Raw genomic sequence first — 23,060 nt, 5'->3', positions numbered from 1 at the left:
ACCAGCTTAATTTCAATACAAGTTGCATGGCATATAGTCCCACTCTGTTCTATCTGTACCCAATCAGTGTGATTTAATCAAGTAAATTAATGAAAGAGATAAAATTGTGGGTGACACATAGATCCTTAACGATGGTTTTGGGTTTCATAATTGCTCTACTATTTGCTTGAAAATAAGCTACACACGAACATTATTTTCATAGCAACTGATGCGTCTCCACTCCGTGAAAATGAATTGTTTTTCACTCTTCTCACTGTATAGGTGAAGTCCAAGACCCAGACCTTGGAGAATGTGTGCCTTGCGAAGAAGGATGTTTGGGATGCAGCTTGGGTATGTCATCTTCCTTAGTTGATTCAAGAGTTGAAATAGTTGTGTCCTTTTCCACACACCCTGTCATTCCTGCAGCAGACTCTTGCCATTGTTGTCATCATCAATATCCACTAAGTGGGCTTACTCCCATGCAATGGATAGGTCGCTTGTCTTCTTAAAACTCAAGTCTAGGAAAGGACAGGTATCTTTTCCTCTGGTTGTTAGCTAGTTGGCAGGGGATACCTATAGCAACCATGTTTCTAAGTGCCGGGGACCTAGCCTCTCCTTAGCTTCTCGAGATCACTCATTTGAAAATGAACAATGATGGGAGAGAAATAAAATCAAGCAAAGTAATATGCCTAATCACTCACTTGGTATGTGAAATGCAGAAGCCTGTTGGGAGTTAGAGGGTGTTCCTTTGCAAAAATGACTTTAAGCCTAAGACAATCCTTTGAGAAAAAGCAATGTAGTGACAGTGAACTGAAATCCCCATCATACAATTAAAAGCTCTTGTCAGTCTTCCACATAATTCTCTAATTCACATCACTGGCACCTCTCTTCTCCCCATGCACACCTGGTTCTCCTGTGGACAGAGAGAGGTAGGGACAATCTGTACCACAAGGCACCACTGGATTGGATGCAAAATGAAAAGCAGGGAGGCCATCAAATTCCAGGAATGCATCATGATGTAAATTTAGGCAAGATATTGAAACTAATAAGCATTTGGGTCTGTGGATCTTTAAAAGAAAACCCAACCAAAATTAAAGATTGATGGAATAATTTCTCTTCATGGAGTTTCCATGAAAGCCCTGTGATTAACTCATGCTTCTAAAACTTTAATGTGCACGCAAAATACTATGAGAAATTTGTTAAAATGCAAATTCTGATTCATGGGTCTAAGTAGGGCCCTAGAATGTGCATTTCTAATAAGCTGCCCAGTGAAGCCAATGCTTCATGAAGCACTCGTGAAGTTGCAAGGGGTCAGACTGTGCCAGCATTAAGTGGGCTTGCTGGTGACTTTCTCTAATGGGTTTCCTTAATTCTTAAATATTACACATGAATTATAATTTACCTGATAGCTCTCACCAATTCTGACTTAAATGGAAATGATGTATTTTCTGTGATATCTGTAACTACAAAATAGAAGTTTCAGGAACTTAAATACCATTCTCCCATTGTCTTTCACTATGAAATGGGGCATATATTACTGAAAAATAAAAAATAATAATGGAGTTATACTTAAGAAAGGGGTAACATTTAGGTCAGAGAGTTAAGGGTAAAATGCTAATTTTCTTGGGAGCAAAATTAGACCTAAACTTCAGTAATAAAAGTACGAAAATTAAAATGATAAGCAAATTCTAGCGTCTCTTATGAGGTGATAAGAAGTGATCATTCTTGCAGGGAGCAAGGATAAATGTTTTGACTATACTGATTATCCTTTTTCCCATTTCAAACCATATTTGCACATTAGGTTTCACATCCCAGCTAATTTTTGTGGCCTCTTTTGCAACTTTGCTATTGTGTGTTATGTGTCCTTGCTAGCATCTCTGTGCATTATAAAAGGTATGACAGCTGCATGTGCGCTTGTCAAATTTCAAACATGGATTTTTTGTGATTTTGACTCTCGGGTTTAAAGGATGTATGAATGTGTGTGGACCCATTCAGGATCAGTGAGGATCTTGGCATAGAGGTGGGAGCAGTGGCAACCATGATCACCGGGGATCTGCATGGTCCACCCTACCCTTAGCTGACCTGGCTAAAGATGAGAACCAAGTGTAGCCACTGGATAACGAATTCTATAGCACACACTAGCCATCTGGGGACTCAATACTCAAAATAGTCAACTTGTAAAAATTAGAAAGTTCAACTGACTTCACAAAGTGCTTTTAAAATATTTAGTTCATTCATTCCTTTATAAAATTTTAATTGTCTACTATGTGCCTGCACTGGAATTCCAAGTCAATATTGGCTGTGATCCTGCTGTAAGGTCCTCTCTGGCTATCAAAGGGACACACCTGGAGCCAAATCCTTTGCAAGGCAACCTGCCAGAATAGAAAGTACAAAGTGCAGTGATTACAGAAGAGATGACTAGAACACTTTAAATACTGCTAATTTCTCATTTTATATTCTAAAATTTCTCTTACTTTATAATGTATATATTGGGCCTTACGGATTTTTGGGTTGCCTTGGCTGAACTCAACTATCATCTTATTTCTGAAGCCTTTGTTGATCTCTCCAGTAGAATTTTCTTTTCTTGATTTTCCTTGTTTGTAGGCCAATAGTAATACTCTTTACAGTGATATTTGGTATGTACACATAGGTAGTTTCTGCCTAGACATTACCTGAGAATGCCCTCACCTGTGCAGCTCAGTGGTTAGAGCATTGGCCCCTAACACCTTGGGTTCGATTCCTGGTCAAGGGCATGTACCTAGGTTGCAGGTTTGATCCCTGGCCCCCATCAGGGCGCATGCGGAAGGCAACCAATTGACGTTTCACTCTCACATCAATCTCTCTCTCCCTCTCTCTCCCTTCCACTCTCTCTAAAAAGCAATGGAAAATATATCCTTGAGTGAGGATTAAAAAAAAACACAACTACCTGAGAACATGCTCTTTAACTTATACATTCCGTTCCCACAAGAACTAGCAGCATGCCTACCTATACTAATAAAAGGGTAATATGCTAATTAGACTGGATAGACTGGACATCTTCCAGTCGTCCTGTCCTCCTTCTGGACAAAGCCACGGTGGCAGGGGCCGAGGCAGAGGCAGTTAGGGGTTATCAGGCAGGCAGGCAGAGGGGTTAGGGGAAATCAGGCAGGCAGGCAGAGGGGTTAGGGGAAATCAGGCAGGCAGGCAGATGAGCAGTTAGGAGCCAGCGGTCCCGGATTGTGAGAGAGATGTCCAACTGCCGGTTTAGGCCAAGGCCTAAGCCAGCAGTCGACATCCCCTGAGGGGGTCTCAGATTGGAGAGGGTGCAGGCCAGGCTGAACACCCCCCGCCTCCCGAGCATGAATTTCATGCACCAGGCCTCTACTGATATAATAAATGCACAATAAATGTGTAAATGTTTATTGAGTTGAAAGCAGAAATGCATGGCTTATAATACACAAGGATTTAGATATGATGTTTTCTCTAATCAAATGTGTTTATGAGCATTTTATCAGGCTGAAAACAAACAAATAGCATTTTGTATAATACCATTTTATCCCAAGAGGATTTGATGCCAAATTCTTTGTCTTTCTAATCAATATCTTGAATGGAAATTTTAACTAAGATAAATCTAAGTCTTCTAAATTAAGAATGTTAATTAATAGAGAGGATAAATGGAATCATTTTTACTTGATATTTTAAGGCATCCTTTTTTCTTTTAATTTAGGGAATGTGGTAATAAGTATGACATTTGACTATAACCTGAGATTTGGGACCCATGCCCACATGACCAATGACTCAATAATGATTTAATCACATTATATAATCTCTCTACTTCATTATCTTGTCAATAAAACAGAGGCTAATGTGCCCTTATCTTGGCTCAGAAGCAGGTGATGAAAATTTATTAGCATTTGCTCAATAAAATACCTATAGATCCTACTCTTGGGGAAAAATATACATACATTTTTAAATTTTAAGCAATTGCAGAAAAAGAAAAAGGCCATAAAATTAAGTGCTAAATAAAGGGACAAAGATTTGTACCAGCAGAATTTCGAAAGGAGGGAATCCTGGGGCACAAAGTGGTTAAGGAAGGCGTCCAGAAGATGGTTCTTGAGATAAGCCTGGGAGCATCCCTGCAATTTAGACAGATAAAGGGCAGGCTGCACTACGGAGGGGCTTCTGACCTGAACTCCAGCAGGAAAAAGCTTTGGAGGAAAGAATTTCTGTCATGGATTTTAGGACACTAAATGTACCAGTTTCGCAGAAGAAATAAGTAAATATAAGGGAATAGGCAAAGAGAAGTTTGGAGAAGTGGCTGAAAATCGTATCTTGAATTCTGGACTAGTAAGTTTAAAAGTATTCTGTGGCTAGGAAATAACTGAAGGTTCCTTTAAAAAGAGAGAGTGTTTTAAAGAGGTGTTTTAATAATATTAGTTTGGTAACTATGTTAACTATGTTCAGGACCATTGAAAGGAGAAAGGCTATAGGCAGAGTAACCAGCTAGAAGACTATTTCAAAAATCCAGGTAGGAAATAACAGGTACATAGTTACCTGGTCACAGGTAACTACAGCCAGGAAATCAAGAAGAAAAATATAGGTTTTTAAAATCAGGTGAAACAAATGGCCCTTGAGCATAAGAAATGATGCCTAACTTTATTCATTATATGGGAAATGCAAATTAAATTACTGTGGCTTACTATTTCTGACCTATTTTGGCAAAAATTCAAAAACTTACAGCACATGGTACAGGCAAGACTGTAGGAAAACACTCTTATTTATTACTGGTGGCAAGACAAAATGGACAACAATGTTGCAGAAAATTTGGCAGTAGATAACACAGTTACATAGGCATTTACCTTTGACCTCATGAAATCTCTTCTAGGAATTTACCCTGAGGACACACATCCCGCAATTCAGAGCAGCATATTCACAAGATTATTCATTGCAGCATTATTTGTGGTAATAAACTTTTGGAAGCAACCTAAATGCCCATTATGGAAGACTGGTTCAATCAACAAAGATATACATTCATGATGAAGTACTATGCAGCCATAAAAAGAGCAAAGATGATCTATATGGGCTGACAGTGATTTCATGATACGCTATTAAGTAGAAGGCAAGGTGCAAAAAAGTATACCTAGTATGCTACCTTTTTGGTCAGAAAAGGTGATGAAATAAAATATAGTTGTGTATATTTTTTTTCACTTAGTTTAAAAAAATATATAAATCAGAAATTAACGAAAGTGGTTACCTACAGAGGAAGGAGTAAAAGGAGTGGGAGTGAGAGTTCTCTGGAAATATCTTTTTACATATCTGGACTTGAACCATGTAAGTGGTTTGGATATTCATAACAAATAATATAGTATTTAGTGTACATGGGTTCCCACTGGCCAATTTGGACAATATGAGCATCAAAATACTGATGAAAAATAATTACGATTCATTTAAAACAGAATCTATGTGTCGATTATATTTTTAAAAGAAAGAGAGTGGAAAGCTCTTCTTTACAGAAAATTTTCAGCTGGTATACATGCATGGAAGAATTAGAAAATCATCATTTTTAATATCCCCTAGTGCATAGGCTCAAGGGAGAGTCATCAGTGGAAGCTAAAATCATTAAGTGAAAAATTGTTTGCGAACAATATAATCACACACACTCAAGGTACCTCCATAATTAACAGTTAATTGCAATGGAGAGATCTGCTCGTTACCAAGTTAACCAAGTTATTATACTAAGCATTATTACCATTAGTTCCATACAACCTGATATCATGTATTTCCTGATGTGATAATTTAACAAGTATACCATTATCTTTGAAAAAAAGTGCCTAGACCAGTAATTCTTAATTGGAGGTGAGGATAACCCCATAACATTATTCAATGTTACGATACATATTTTATTATCAAGACTGTGGGAGTTGGTACTTGTAGAGGTCAAGGATGCTTCTAAAACATTCTATAATTCCATTAAGGAATGAGACCTCATTCATAGGAGAAAAAATGAATGAGACATCTGGGACATAAAATTCATGTTTTACTTTTCCAATGGCGTAGACATGCAGGGTTCTTCAAATCAAATATAGTCACAGGTCACTATTAATTTCACTTTACACAGATCTCCCACTGGACCTTTCCCACAAACTTTCAGGAGAACAAAAACAGTGTCAAATAGTTTGGGTACCTTCCAAACCAAAGGCATTACAGAATAAAATTTGTACTAGGCTGGTGTCTCCTTTAAACTAGAAAGAAGTTGCTGATGGTAAAAGTGAAGCTCAACATTCATAAAGGACCTTCTTTCTAGTGACCCAGGTGCATCACTCACAGTTGTGCCAATCTTAGTGCATGGCCCAGGTAACTAGCTACCATCATCTCCAGGGACAGATGAGGAAGGAAGTCTATTGTCTTTAAAAGGCCAAACAAAAGCCGGTTTCAGAGGAAGAATTAGAATCTAAATGCACTGTCACCAGTTTGCTGAAGAAAAGAGAAACAAGCAAGCTATTGTATAAAAATAACTTAAAATGATTGTTTTTATTTACATTCATTAGAGCCTCCCTCTCCCCTCATTTTCTAAATGATACCTCATTTCAAAGATGGGGGTCGAGAAGGAATAAAAATGTAAAAGTAGAAAGAACCCACACTCGAAGAATTTGTAGAAGTTATGCCATTTCGTGGTCCCTTATCCTGGCTTTCTTCATTAATTCATTTAGAAAATATTTAGTGCATGCTTTTGTGCTTTCTGCTTTCCCATCATCTGTCCAGTTTATTTCACAAATAATAGGACTGTATATCCTAATATTTCCCAAGCATCATCATTCACCAGGCACTCCGCTAAACACTTAAGGTAAATGATGTGTTTTCACATTGACAACTCAATGATTTTTACAGATGGAGAAACTGAGGATCAGAAAGGTGTTGAAATTTGACCAATTTAATGCATAGGAGAAGTGACAGGGTTATTAAACCATCAGTTTCAAAGTTCTCTTTACTCTTTTCACAGAAGAAGTGGTTAGCTTAGAAGCTTTTTGATATATGTAGGCACTATGATAGGCAGGGTTCGATAACAAATGGCCCCCCGAATCCTCAAAAACTTAAAGGCTTATTTCTCATTCATGCTACATCTCCACGCGTCAGCTGAGAACTCTGCTCTGCATGATCCTCAATCCAGGGCCCCGGCTGACGGCGCAGCCATTACCTTATGTGACAGAGGAAAAGTACACTGGCTCTTAACCCTTTCCCCAGAATGTGATACCTGTAACTTCCCACTCACATATTTTTGGCCAGTAACACAGTAATGCCCAAGACCACAGAGTAGAGAGGTACAATCCTGCCATGTGCCTGCAAAAGAGAAACTAATATAGTGAATATCCTAAGGACATTCTCACCATGGTAATAACTGGGACTGCTACTAGTATATTCCAAGGTCTCACATCATATGTTTGTACACGAAACAGTCCCAAACATGTGCCCACTGATTCACTGGTTTCTCTCTTCTGCCCCTCTGATCTTGCCCATTATCATACCATGGCAGTGTCTGACATTCTCCTTCTTTCAAAGAAATTTTTCTAAGGAAGTTGTGTGTTTTTTAACTGATGGAGTTTCCCAAAGTATTCTGCTGTCTCACTTCTCTGATCCCTTGACAACTAAAGAGTCCAAAAGAGGACCAGTGATAAATGATATGTAGTCAATAGGTGAACTGTCAGCTGAAAGGACCCTGACCTTTCTTTACCCTACTCTTTCAAATCCCTATTGTGAAAATGATAATATTCTGGTATTCTTGCCTTTATCTGTTGCCCAAGAGAAGTGCCCAGATGAGCCCCGTCTGGGGAATTTAGACAACTTTCTCTAATTTTTGTAATTTGGTTCAAGAAATATTCACTGAGCTTCCACATCAGACTAAGCAAGCATGGGATAGAAAGGAAAATAAAGCACATTTTCTGCTTTCAAGGGGCTCACATGTAAATGGGAAAGGCCAGGGGTTCTTAGCCCTAGGTGCATGTTAGCATCGTGTAAAATGCAGTCTTGGGACCCAACCCCAAAGTCTCTGGTTTAATTGGTCTAGGGTGAGGCTCAGGCATCTGTGTTTTTTAAAAACTGCCAATTCACCCAGCTGGCCGTAGCTCAGTGGTTGAACACTGACCTATGAACCAGGAGGTCATGGTTCGATTCCTGGTCAGGGCACATGCCCGGGTTGCGGGCTCCATGCCCAGTGTGGAGGAGGCAGCCAATCAATGAATCTCTCTCATCACTGATGTTTCTATCTCTCTCATCCTCTCCCTTCCTCTCTGAAATCAATAAAAATACTTTTTTTCAAAAACTGCTGATTATAATGTGTGATCAGAGTTCATTAAAATAGGTATATGAATCACTGATTAAAGTAGGTATATCAAACTGAAAATTTCAATATCATGTTTAAAATTCTTCGTTGAGGATGGAAGCTGAAGCAGAGGCTGATGCATTTTATTATTATAATTACAACTTACCGTCTAGTCTATGCTAGGTGCACAGCAATGATCTCTAATTCTCATACAATCTTCTCTGTTCAAAATGCTTATCCCCACTTTATAGATGAAAAAAACAAGGCACAGAGATCTTATGTAATTTGCTCAAAGTCACATAGCTAATGAGTTTTAGAGCCAAATCCAAACTTAGAACTGTCTGGCTCCAAATCCACAGAGCATCCAAATATTTATTCTTTTTCCAGCGTAGATTACACTCAGACATCATTTTCGCAAAAAAGGTCAATCTGCTATATTTGTTTCATTCTTGGCTATACTCTTAAATGCTCCTTAGTTATGTCTCCTGGCATTTCCCTTTGCTCCTCCTGCATTCGAGTTCACATTCCTAGTTATGGGGGAGAAGAAAATTAGTGGCGAGGTATCCTAAGTTCAATTCTAGAGCAATTAGCTCATCATCTTGGCTCTTGGTATTATTACACCATTTTCCCCCAGAGAAGGGTATAATCAAAGTTCTTCCTACTTGTTGTGTAACTGACCTGTGAAGTCGACTTGCGAGCCAAGGCTGTCTGGATCACGTATACTTGCAGAAAGAGAACTGAGCCAATTACTTTCAAAACAAATCTAGTTAAAAGCGCAGAGTGTGGTCGAGCACTGCATGCAGGGCGGAGGGGCTCAGAAGGCAAGCTGCCATTCCTGAAAGCAATGGGGAGGTCTGCAACAATGCACTTCCAGAGCCTGGGGGTTAGGGGCAGTTAGGCTGGTGCGATGGATTTCATGCCTACAGAACTATCTAGAAAACAATTTTTTTGCATGTTTAAGAGCTGGAAAAGTGTTGCCAAATGAGATGGGAAAGTGTTGCCAAATTACTTTGTTAGTGAAAAATATGTTTGATTTTTCTGAAATCCCTCAGCAACCAACCCCTCAGCTTATGTCTGTCCATCAGGTTTAAAACAAAGAAAAGTGAGAACAACAGTAGAGACTAGAACTGTGGATGGTTAGACCTTATTTGATTTTGCAGTATTGTGGAAAATGAAGTCTGAAATCTTAGTATCTATCTCCATCCTTCCCCTACCACAATGGAAATCTTTGGGCAAGTCCCATATACCTTTCACTTCTTAATTCCATCCTATTTTACAAAGGAAAATATCCATGAGTTGCCTTTCTTTTACCTCTTAATATGGCCCTAGAGATGATAATGAAAACTAGAAAGATGATCATATCTTGGACTCTCTAAGAGAGAAAAACCAAGAGGCTCTATTATTAATATAAAAATAAAATATAATTTGCTTTCTCTCCATTTCTACCCTTCTTCTTTCCTATATCAGCCATCACCAAGAGGCCTGTTGGTATACCTGAGGTCACACGTGACTTGTGTGCCATTGTCACAGCACTTAGCATAGTGCCTGTCATCAGGGAGGCACTCAGTACATGTCTGTGGTTTTTGTTAGCTGTCCTCGTCTCACCTCCAACACTCCATCTCCCTGTGCCACTGCCACACAGCCATTTCACAGTCCTTTACCAGATGGCAGAAAGAGCTTCCAGCTCCACTGGTTAAAGAGGAGAAAAATGATTTAAGTCACAGAGCAGACACCAGAATAGAGAGGAGCTGAGTGTGGGTGAGGTGGGGGAGCATCTGCATGTTGATACCCAGCTGCTCAGTAGGCAGGTCTCCAACTAAGAGTAGAGCCAACAATGAGTGTCAGTAAATTGCCTCTGCACCTCCAGAGCCTGAAATTCCAGCCTTCTAAAAGTCAACAAGAGGGGAATTTGGTAGGAGTCCAAGACTCATCCTTTCCATGAAGTCTCCCTGCAACTCCCACCAGAGAAACCTTGGCTGCAGCCCTACCAACAGCCTTCAGTTCAGCTTCCAGCCCAGAAGTAGAATGGAGACCGAACAGCACAGCAAGTTGTAGAAGGCAATGGGCTCAGGGACAGGGTCTAGGGCAAGGCCATGCCTCATTTACCACCTCTTGATCAAGTGCCCAAAGTTGAAGCACTGAAGGTTAGGGCTATCCACGCTGACATCTCCCAACGTTAGTCATGTTCTCACCAGTGATATTACCAGGTCAATCGAACCTTTGTTCCTCCCAGCTGAGCGTACGGGCATCTGTAACAGACAACTTTTTTTTCCTATCTTTTCCAGAAAGTGTGTTCTGACGACCTATAAATTATCCACCACTAGGAGCGTCAACTAAATGTTTTGTAGGAACCAGACAGGCAGACCAGGGATGTATACCCCTCAGTCCCTTGTTCGACAGCCGCTAAGGACTGGGAGAGGAGACCACTGGGAGAGATGCATTTCTACCTGAGCAGTGCCACTCAAAATCAGATCACCAGGACAAGAGAAAAATCCAAGGACAAATGTGGCATTCCCTCCAGAGGGGTAACATGTATAATCTGAAGATGCAAAGGGTGGAATATTAGAATATAAAAGTTTCTCAATCTCTCCAACCTCTAACTTGGACCAGAAAGTGTTGACAGCTTGATTTATCATCACAATGGAACTTCATGCCCTACAATAATTGTTAGAAACCTGGATGTTCCTCTAGAAAAATAAATCAACCTAAAAATGTACTCTCTATATTACCATGTCCCCAACATTTCAGTTATAACATCAAGCCTTTGGGTACAGTCTAGACGTGAGCCAGGAAACAAAAAGGAAGTTGTTTTGAAGGGGTGCTTATTGGAAAGCCCAATACAATCATGCTAAGTGCCCAACCCAATTGTAAAATTTCAGATTTACTATGTTTAGCAGAAATGCAGCCTGTACATTTGAAATATTATCCAAATGACCTAGCTTCAACTGAGAAATCTTCTATGAATTGAAACAAGTGAATTAGGGAGACCTCTTGCTTTTAGCACTGAAGGGTCTGTGGGAAGTGAGTCAAGAACCATTTATAGTAGTGATAAAATACTGTATTTAAGGCTATAAAAATTTGGCATACACGGTCTCAGTTCAGAAGTAAATTCCTTTTATGTGCTCGGCAAAGGAGCAACTGAAAAGTTTTACAAATGAGAAGTTTGACCTACTGAGATTTCAAACATAAAACCTGTCAATTATTCCTTGGGACTAGGTTTAGTAATTACACCCTTGAATATTAAAATGCAAATCAGAACCATGAAGCCAGTGACAGCTTGACTTCACCATGGCTAATGACAGTTACAGAAAGTCGTTGTCCAACTGTCACATTTGTGCCCAATTGTGCATTCATGGGGTGGGCCACTTGGGAACCTAGCAAGTAAGTGGGGGAAAGCATCAGAACCGGAACCTTGTCTAATGAACAAACACATCTGATGGGGCATTATGCTTTTGCTCAGCCAATCAGATTCTGCACTTGGCTCAAGCTAGAACTAGTAGATAATGCTTGACAACCAACAGATGTGTGTGCTAATCAAAAGAACCTTATTAATTTTAGTTTCCCCCACGTCTCTGACCTCATCACCTACCTATATCCCCTCATCCTCACCCTCCAGCTATACTCAAGGGTCCTGATCTTGGTTACTTCTAGGCCATTCTTGCCCCCAGGCCCTGCACCAGCTGTTGTCTCTGCCACCAGACTGCTCTTCCCGAGACAATAACCTTGCTGGCTCCTTCCTGTCATCACATCTCAGTTTAAATGTCATCTGCTAAGAGGCTTCCCCTCAGCACCAAATCTAAAGAAGCCAACCTATCTGTGTGTGTGTGTGTGTGTGTGTGTGTCTATCTCCTTCCCCACCCCTCCCAAACCCCCTTACCTGTACATATACACATCAATCACCTTATTTTAATTCTGGTAGATCACATACAACTATCTGATTATCTGATATTTTCATTTTTAATTTACTTTTAAAACATGTTTGCTATATGTCTTCCTTCACTGAAATATAACTTCCAGGCAGGCAGAGACTTCATTATCTGTATTGTTGTATTATTAGCACCTAGAATCCCGCCGACCACATGTAGATGCTCAATACCTACTTTCTGAACAAATAAGTGGGCAGGCTCCTAGCAGGTAAATCTGCGGTGCACAGATTCCAAGAACCCTCGCGGGGAGTGGAAGGGCCAGGCTGCAGTCCCAGAGCGCACTTCAGGCAAGTCATTTCTCACTTGTCCCCAGAGCTCACCTCTTCACCGGGAAGCAGAGGGGCTGCGTGGACCAGCGGCCTGCACCCTGTTCTGGGAAGGCCCTTCCTCTCCCACCATCCACTTCTCCCAAGTTAGCCAAGGCAGCTTTGCTTTCCTCTCTTTTATGTATTTTATTTTTCATACCTATCCATTTGGTAAAGGATTTTGCTTGCTAAAATAAAAAATCTTTAATCTTTCAGATTAGATGAATCCCTCTGCCTAAAGTGAATCCTGCCCCAGCCTCTCACTGGTTGTACGATTCTGGGAAATTCATTTAGCTTCTCTAAACTTTGGTAGCATCATAGACACTTGGGATAATTTTAGTGCTGCCTCACCGCATCGTGGTATTCAATGAGATGACCCATCTGTGGTTGGCAGGTGAAGGGCTCCTCCACCCATGCCCACACCCTAATCCCTGGAACATGTGAATGTATTGCCTTACATAGCACAAGGGAATTGGAAGATGTGCTTAAGGTTAAAGATTTTTTAAAATATATTTTATTGATTTTTTACAGAGAGGAAGGGAGAGGGATAGAGAGCTAGAAACATCGATGAGAGAGAATCATCGACCAGCTGCCTCCTGCACACCCCCTACCAGGGATGTGCCCGCAACCAATGCACATGCCCTTGACCGAAATCAAACCTGGGACCTTTCAGTCCGCAGACCAACGCTCTATCCATTGAGCCAAACCCGTTTCAGCTTAAGGTTAAAGATTTTAAGATGGGGATGTCATTCTAGATTATCCAGATGGGCAGAGTCATAATCATAAGTCCGTAAAAGCAGAGACCCTTTCCAGTTGTAGTGAGAGGGATGAGAGAGAAGAAGAGACCCATCATTGCCAGCTTTGAAGCTAGCTGAAGGGACCTCCCTCCCAAGGTGAGGAATGTGGGGGTCTCTAAAAGCTGGATACAGCCCTCAGCTGATGGCCAGCAAGGGGATGGATCTCAGTTTTACAACTACAAGGAACTGAATTCTGCCAACATCCCAAATAAGCAAAGAGCCAGTACCTAGAGCTCCAGAAAGGACTCTGATTTTAGCCCAGTGAGATCCATACCAGCTTTTGACCCAGAGGACTGTGAAATAATGAATCTGTAATGTTGTAAGTTGCTAAATTAGTGGTAACTTGCTAAGACAGCAATAGCAAACTAATCCATCATTTAAAGTACATAATGAAGTACTTGGCACATTAGGTAAGGACTCATGTTACCATTTCTTACAAATATTAATGGTATAACTATTAATACTATTTTATTATCTCAAAAGTCACTTCCAGCCTTGATGCTAGCTCTGACTTCTGACAGCCCTCTTCCTCGCTCTCCTGGAATAGCTTCCTTTCCACTGTCTTCTTTTTTTAATTCTTTATTGTTTAAAGTATTACATATAATATTACATATGCCTCCTTTATCCCCCATTAACCTCTCCTCAGCCACCCCCATCCCCCAAGCACATGCCCTCACCCCCCGCCCCTAGTGTCTGTGTCCATTGGTTATGCTAATATGCATGCATACAAGTCCTTTGGCTAATCTCTTACCCACCTCCCCTGCCTTCCCTCTGAATTATCTCTTACCCCCCCTCCCCTGTTTTCCCTCTGAACTATCTGTTCAATGCTTCTCTGTCTCTGGATCTATTTTTGTTCATCAGTTTATGTCATTCATTATATTCCACAAATGAGTGAGATCATGTGATATTTATCTTTCTCCAACTAGCTTATTTCACTTTTTAATAATATTCTCCATGTCCATCCATGCTGTTGCAAATGGTAAAAGTTCTTTTTTTTACAGCAGCGTAGTATTCCATTGTGTAGATGTGCCAGTTTTCTAATCCACTCATCTTCTGATGGGCACTTAGGCTGTTTCTAAATCCTATCGATTGTAAATTGTGCTGCTATGAACATAGGGGTGCATATATCCTTTCTGATTGGTGTTTCTGATTTCTTGGGATATGTTCCTAGAAATGGGATTACTGGGTCAAATTAGAATTCCATTTTTAATTTTTTGAGGAAACTCCATACTGTTTTCCACAGTGGCTGCACCAGTCTGCATTCCCACCAGCAGTGCATGAGGGTTCCTTTTTCTCCACATCCTTGCCAGCATTTGTCATTTGTCGATTTGTTGATGATAGCCATTCTGACAGATGTGACAGTCGTTTTGATTTGTATCTCTCAGATGATTAGTGACTTTGAGCATGTTTTCATATGTCTCTTGGCTTTCTGTATGTCCACTTTCGAAAAGTGTCTATTTAAGTCCTTTGCCCATTTTTTTATTGGACTGTTTATCTTCACTTTGTTAAGATGTATGAGTTCCCTATAAATTTTGGAGATTAGGCCCTTATCGGTTATAACATTGGCAAATACGTTCTCCCATGCAGTGGTCTTTCTTGTTGTTTTGTTGATGGTTTCTTTTGCTGTGCAGAAGCTTTTTATTTTGATGTAGTCCCATTTGTTTACTTTCTCCTTAGTTTCCATTGCCCTAGGAACAATATCAGTAAAGATATTGCTACGACATATGTCTGATATTTTGTTGCCTATGGATTCTTCTAAGATTTTTATGGTTTCCCATCTTATGTTTAAGTCCTTTATCCATTTTGAGTTTATTTTTGTGTATGGTGTAAGTTGGTAATCTAGTTTCATTTTTTGTATGTATCATTGTCTTTTTTATTTTTATTGATTTCATAGAGGAAGAGAGAGATAGAAACATCAATGATGAGAGAGAATCATTGATCCGCTGCCACCTGCATGCCCCCACACTGGGGGTTGAGACCACAACCCAGGCATCTGCCCTTGACTGGAATCCAACCTGGGACCCTTCAGTCCACAGGTTGACGCTCTATCCACTGAGTCAAACCAGCTAGGGCTTCCTTTCCATTGTCTTAACGGAACTGCTCACCAGCTTCAGGGGCTGAGTGTTGTGCTGGATTAAAGTGCAAGGAAATTTCTTCAGATACAAAGCCAGGAGTGCAAATTAACATCACTGAGGAGAGACAGATGGAACTGGATATGATATATCGAAAAGGATACCACATGACCTATGCAGGAGTCAGGCTGGGAATGATTAACCTGAAGCTAAACAAGAAGAAGTATCAGACAAATGCCAAATGAAAAACATGCTATTAAAAAGGAACTGTTGCCTTTAAAAATGTCAGTGTCACAAAAGACAAAGAAGAGCCAAGGAGTGAGTTGTTCCAGATTAGAGGAGGCTAAGAAGATAAATGCAATGTGTGATCTTAGAATGGATCCCTATTAGACATGATTGGGTCAATTTAAAAATATGGAATATAGACAGTAGATTAGATAAGTGTATTTATTAACTTTAAATTTCCTGAAGTTGATGACTATACTGTGGTTATATAAGAGAATGTACTTATTCTTAGGAAATGTACACTGAACTATTTAGGGATAAAGGGCTACCATTTTACTTTTTCAATGGTCCAGAAAACACACACAGAGAGCAAGTGAGCAAACTGTACAGCAAATGAGATGGAATGTATATAGGTGAATCCGGTTAAGAGAAAATGGTTTTATTCTTACAACTTTTCTATAATTTGAAGTTATTTTCAAATAAAATGTTAAAAGAAAAACCTCTCAAGTCTGCAATTCTGTAAAGAGAACAAATTGCCCTGGCCAGTGTAGCTCAGTTGGTTGGAGCATCACCCCACACACCAAATGTGGCAGGTTCAGTACCTGGTCAGGGCACATACCCAGGTTTCGGGTTTGGTCCCGGTTGGGTGCGTGTGGGCGAGAAGCAATCACTCTCTCTCAGATCAATTTAAAAAAAAAAATTTTTAAAAAGAGAACAAATTATTAAATTCAAGCCACGTTTTCTTCTGCTTTGTCATTCCATCTGATACCTATCTTATCATACCTGCCCATTTTTCAGACTTTTAGGATGTACAGCTTCTAAATTAGTATAGGCAGAAAATGTCCTCACATTTCCTTTTATGTACATTAAATATAACCCTGGTCAAAGACAGTACAATTTTCAAATAATCTATTAGACAGTGAAACACTAGCATAATGCTCAGAAATATACATATACTAGGCTAAATATATGTATTTCCTCAAAAAGATAGCAAAGCTGTCAGCCAAAATGTTAGATGAATGAAGTAAATAGTCCATTGTAAAAAAATAATTACATATACTTACTAAGTGTAGACATAATTAACAATAATGGGCCTAAAGGAGGAATCGTGGTGGCTTGGGTAAATCACAGGTGTCTCCAAATGTTTCTACATGTGTGCCTACTTAATTCTCACTGCAAAATAAGCCCTTTCATCTTTTACAGCATTAGTAAAGAACACTGGTGTTTGTAGTGATGGTTTTACAGAAACCAAATCCTGTCCCCTTCTAGGCACATACCAAAATATATGAGCTTTTGAGCCTTCTGTGGTCAAACTTGCCCAGCTTCCATCAGTGTCAAAATTTTTAGAAAATACTGGAGATTCCTAAAATGTATCAATGCTTTGGAAAATCGTCTCATTACCAGGAAGGAACACTCATGGCACGCAGGTACCCACGAGTGCGTCTATCATTTGATAATGTCCTTCAAGAGTGTCTCAAGAACCAGGGATGAAAGTAACAATGGCTTTCCTGCAAGGCTGGCGGCTTCTCTCAAAGCCAAGAAAGAAATGCTGAGCATTCTCACCCATGTAATTTGTGACCGTTAGAAAGATTGGTAGACACGCTTTCATTTAATCCCTTTGGACTAACAGCACAGCCCATCTGGAGCATTAAAGCGCTACACCTAAAGAAAAGAGACGGCACAGATGAGCAGCTTCCGTGCACTTTCTCCATTCAGAAGAGCTAATAAGGAAAACTGCTGAATTACTATGATTACACATGAGTTGAAAATAGCTTATCACCTGCCAATATGAATGAAGGCCTCTGGGAGGCTGTGAAATGGCAGGAAGAACAATGGCCTTGGGGACAGAATCTTTGTAGTGTCTGAGAGAGGAATCAGCCGATTGCAAAATAGCCAGCCTTACGAAATGAAGCTCTTATTCTGAGCGTACCCTGCAAGCTAGTCCTGGGGTCTTCCCATGCCATGGAGAAGAAAAATAGAAGGGCTTTCACGGAACCATCGGTCCATAAAACATGAAATGAAGGGAGGACATAGCCAGCAATTATCCAAAAGAATCACATTAGATAGACAGCCAATCTAAGGTATTTCATGGTGAGGCAGAGCTCTCCCCAAATTTGGCAGATAACTGTCAGGCCGCTTTCTAGTTTATGTGTAATTGTGTAGACTTAATCACACTGTGAAATCCCTCTTATTTTCAGAACTAAGTGCCACTGGAATGCTATTAGAGCGGTCACATGAAGTTCATTAGGAAGAAGGGCTTGGCTTCGTAGAGGCTGGGTGTTTGGCTGTTCCATAAAAACTTTTCTCCATCATCACAAAGCTCCCATGTTACAGCCATTGCAGGCACTACAGCAGAGCATCCCCAGCCTTGCAAGTGCCTGCAGGCTTGTCTCTGAGGTGGGTGGTGGCCTGCCTCCATTGGCAGGTGCTAAGCTTTCATTTTTATTATGATTAATGGCTTCATTTCCCCATGAATCATTTAGGTTAAATATTATCACAGCTTGAGTTCTCTTTTATGACCAATTTTCCCCTTTATTTTCTGTGGCATCAAAACAATCAGGATTTGTTTATTAATTTTTGTTCTTTGGGGATGGATCCAAGGAGAAAGGGCTCTCAAAAGTTGTAGAGTATTTTTGTTCAGTAATTCATTGCCCACCCTACATGCATGATTGCAGGTGAATGCACACATACAGACACATACACACCCTAACACCATAGGCTTAGTGTTATACTAACATGAAATTGGAGGGGTAAACAGACTCACCGTGTGCTGGAGACCGGGACATGTGCCACTCATTAATTGGTGGGGAAACAAATAATATAAAAATGTTTCTGGTCTTTCACTACCTTCTCTAGATAAATCAGTGCTGTGCTCTGATAAACAGTGCTGCTTCTAACAGTCTTTTCATCTTGTTTATAATTCCCAGGCTTCACTCAGATCAATCTATTACAGTTGGAAAATCTCGAAAAGCTGCCATGTTTGGAGAATGTACTCAGAGGGTCTCTCACTTCTTCTTGCCCAACCCATATACACGTACACATGCTCAGCACCTGGTGATGTGTTTCTCTATACCTGAAAAACAATCCCTTCTTTTTCAAAACTAGAGGCCCAGTGCACAAAATTCGTGCACGGGTGGGTTCCCTAGGCCTGGCTGGCAATCAGAGCTGATCTGTGGGGGCAACCAGTGGGGTGAATGGGGGCCCCTGCTCGCACCTGCCTTGGCTGGCCTGGCACCACCCACTTGCCAGTCCGGCCCCCCGCCACCACCGCTGGTCACCTCCCTCTGTGGGGCGACCAGCAGGGTGATCGGTGGGGGGGTGGGGGCACTTAGCTGGCCTGGGGCCTACAGTCTGGGAGCAACTCTTGTGCTAAGCATCTGCCCCCTGATGGTCAGTGCACATCATAGTGACCGGTCATTCCACAGTTTGGTCAATTTGCATATTAGGCTTTTATTATATAGGATAATACGCAGAGTTAAAATGTATGTCCCAAGTACTTAGCGTGTACTCCATTCTGTAGGGGAAGCACTCTAAGTCTAAAACTTGGTTTTGATCTTCAAAAAATGTGAGGCACTGGACGAGTGGTCAGTAAATCTGGACCTAATTCTCAAGCCACCACTAATTAGCTTTTAGCTTTTGGTCAAGTCATGAAAAGCCTAGGCCTCAGTTACTTTATCTGTGAAAATTGGGTCATGGGTGGAAATTGAACAAGAACAAGGGTCCTAAGTTCATATAACTACAGGTGCCTGGCAGGTACCATGGTCAGGTGGGCCAGATGGGGACTCAGGCCCCCAGAGGTATCCCAATTGAGGGGAAGTCATTTGCTGCTCAGCCCTTGTCAATGGTCTCAGGCAGAACTTAAGGTGATTCAGACTGCTATGGGAAATATTTCAATTTCTTTAAACATGGTATTGGTCCACACTGTGCTGGCCAACGAAACATTTCTGCAAGATTTCGACCAGCAGATTCTGGACTCCAGGGTCCTCTGTCCCTATCTGGTACGACCCTCAGAGCCGTCCAGCAATTGGCATGTGTATCAAGTATTCAGAAGAGTATATGGACCCCGGGAAAGATGGTCATTGAATCCCTCAGGTCATTAAAATGATTACAAACTATGCTCACCTCGGATCACTGTCTCAGCAGATACAAGCGTTACTAATGAAAACTGAGATGGGATTGCTGACTTTTGAGGAGGAGGAGAAGCTTAGAAAGAACATTAAAGGAAACAAACTCTATTTCTAATTGTACCCCGCACTTCTGGCTGACAGTTTACATAAGGAAGAGAAAGTGGAAGGGTTTCAGTATAATCTACCCCACGGCTCAGGAGACTTAGCTATAAGAAATAAAAGCAAAGAAGTACAGAGAAAGGAGCAATCAAAACATAACTAGTAGTCCACAGAAGCCAGCAAATGGCACAGAAGAGAAAATGTGTAGTAATGAATAAGGCACTCAATGCAACACCTCTCAGATCAAGGGAAACATTTGAAGAAAACAATTTCCAAAATCCATGAAGTTTTAAAAAGGTAGAATAATAGACAAAGGCTCCAAACCTAGGGGGAAGGATAGATTCTCTGGCTAGTGCCTCCTGATTAATGAGTAAAAAGTGATCCAGTTGCCATAGTAACTTGAAGATACACAAAAGAAAACATCCCTTCTTTAAAATATTCCTGATGATGAATAGGCAGAGCCTTTCAAAATATCTTTTTAAAAATGTAAGAGGCTCTTTTTTTCTTTTAAGAGCATATCACACTGGATGGCTCTTAGAACCCACGCCCCCCCCCCCCCCACTCCTTAAAAGGAATTGGTTGCACAAGCCCTAGTTTGTTTATACAAACCAGCAATTTTGGCAAAAAGTAATAACCTGAAAATATGTCTGTTGGAGAATAGATTCTGGTTTTCAGCAGTTTGTTTCTGTTTAGGCAGCAAGGGAGGTAAATGTATGTTTTCTTGGTTTTCCTTTTTTTTAACAATATATTTAGTTGGAGAGTTTCCATGGATGCTGAGAATGTGAAATGCAATTAAGCAGCTTTAGGAAATGGGGGGTTTTGCTTTCTGTAACTTTCTCTTGTCTGAATGGAGAGGTAACAAAAAAATACGATTGCGGTGAAACTGCACTCCTAGTCGCTTCGCCTTCTCCAGCTGGGCTCCTGCAGCCCCGGACTCTTATTTCACTATCCAAAGGATTGTTCTGTTTTGCTCCAGGCAATTCAACTTTGGCAGAGTATCCTGAATAGTATGGAGGTTTCCAGCAAGGTCTTAAAATGAACAGTGCAATGATGAAATATCTGGGGTCCCCTTATATAGGAAGTAGAGGGCTCTTAATTGAACGCTTTGGGTAAACTATTGATTCAAGACCCAAATGAAGTGTCGCAAGGCTGTGTCCTCAACAGACATTCCTTAGCTGACAATGTGATATAGGCTTTTGTTAACTGATACAGGGGTCAGTGGTCTTGAATAGCACAGTAAGGCTGCCTAACATGGTCTTTTACAGTGGGCGTATGAATATTTTTAAGCAAGGACATGTAATCTTAAATAAAGGCTGGGTGGAGAAGATAAGAGAAAGCACTTAGAATTCACAGGAACCAGTGTTTCCAAATCTGCATTTGTTCTGTCCGACCTTGGACAAGTGCTTGAGGTTCCTTGGGGCTCAGTTTACTCATCCATAAAATGAGGAGGTTGGAATACCTTCAATTCTGCAAACATATCAAGCACATCCTCCAAGCTGTCGTCTCCCACCTGTGTCCCCAACAACACCTACTACTGAGTTATATGACTCCAAATACAGTACTACTCAGCTGCTCAAAATTCTAGGAAATCCTTTATGTATTCCTCTCTCTCTCTCTGGGCTTTGTTAGAAATACCTCTCTCCACAATTCAGAAGCAAGGGAGCATAAAGATTGGGGAAGGCGGGTGGGTCATATAAAAAAAAGATCAAAGTATCAACTTGATTACTTATAAGGCTAAAATGGAGAATGAATTAGATCTATGAAAAGTGAACTTCCCTGACCCTGCATTAAACTTTCCATCTCACCAAGCATTCTGAGTTCCTTCTCTCAAACTCACCAATAACATAGGATAGAGCTTTCCTCTTTCTGTTAAAAAGAAGTCCAATGAGCTTATATGCATATATGCACAACCCATGGACACAGACAATGGGGTGGGGAGGGCCTGTGGTGGTGAGGGAGGGGGGTGGGATGGAAGAGATCAATGGGGGGAAAAGGGGGACTTATGTAATACTTTCAACAATAAATATTGTTTTAATAAATTAAAATAAGTAGGTAGATTAGAAAGAAACTCTAGTAGCTATCTTTCCAATATTTTAAAGATCAAGGCAAGACACAGAAGAATATAATTCAACCCACAAAGTCACCAAGTCACTTCTACTTCCCAAATAATTTTCACACTGCCCACTTTGACCCACTTCCACCATCACATTATATTGTAGTTCAGGCAACCAACATAGTTCACCTGAATACTGCAATAGTCTTCTGACTGGTCTCCCTAATTCTCTATTTGTTTGCTCTTTCACTCTCAAAATCCACATTCAATTCTGCAGTAATAGTGTTTTTTCTCAAATTTGTGACAACTGTCTACCAACCTAAAATAATTTCCCAGGGCTCTGGATAAAGTCTGTATTCCAAAGCTTGACATAAAAGCTTGTTTCATGATCCAGCCAGTGGTCTCTTCAGTCTTCTTTCTCCTGTCCCTTTTTTGTTTCCTTGAGTCCCAACATCTATTCTTTACTCTAGTTACCCCAAACTCTTTGCAATCTACTTTTGTATTTACCCCCTTCTTTTCCTTAAAAACCTGTATGTTTTTAAGGCAAGGGCAAACTATGCTGTATTCTGAGAAGATTTTGTCTGACCTTGGGGCTCAGTTTGCTCATCCATAAAATGAGGAGGTTCAATTCTGCAAACATATCAAGCACCTCCTCCAAGCTATCGTCTCCCACCTGTGTCCCCAACAAGATTTTTGTCTCTCCCACTATAGTTTCTTCAATGGGAATCTCCTGAGCCCTTTACTGAAGAAATTGTCTCCATAGATTTTGCTCTCTCTCCCCCTTCAGGCCTTTTCACATATAAAGGATTCCACCCCGTCTCCCCCTTCTCCGTCAAACTCATTTTTCAGATATCATCTAAGCTTTCACTTTCTCAAGGAACCTTCCTATTACCGCACTTCCCTCTACACACACACCCTGGGTTAGCTATCACCTTATTTTCTTCTTAGTAAATTGGTCATAATCCCATTAGTGATAGTCACCACATAACATTCATTGCAATGTCTTTTTACTTGCTGCATCTCCCCCTAGACTCTGATTCCAGATCCATATTGTACTAGGAATTAATCATCATTGTAGCCCTAGCATGTAATAAGACTCAAAGTATATTTGTGGAAGGAATAAATTAACAGTAGGCATAACTCAGGTACTAGGTTTACAGAGATGAGTAAGATATACTCCC

General features: G+C 40.6%; 1 protein-coding gene across 2 annotated transcripts in view; it reads left to right on the top strand.

The window, feature by feature from the left end:
• Positions 1–23,060, top strand: part of PCSK5 (proprotein convertase subtilisin/kexin type 5) — a 413,193-nt gene that overhangs the window by 327,988 nt on the left and 62,145 nt on the right. For both annotated transcript variants that reach the window (XM_079791288.1, XM_079791287.1), the window contains exon 24: positions 262–330. In XM_079791288.1, coding sequence (XP_079647414.1) covers positions 262–330 — 69 coding nt within the window. The remainder of the gene's footprint in view (positions 1–261; positions 331–23,060) is intronic.

This window comes from Cnephaeus nilssonii (genome assembly GCF_951640355.1).
Source record: "Cnephaeus nilssonii genome assembly, chromosome: 14".
Lineage (NCBI taxonomy): Eukaryota > Metazoa > Chordata > Mammalia > Chiroptera > Vespertilionidae > Cnephaeus > Cnephaeus nilssonii.
Note: the sequence above shows the minus strand (reverse complement) of the source record. Positions and strands in the feature narration are given on the sequence as shown.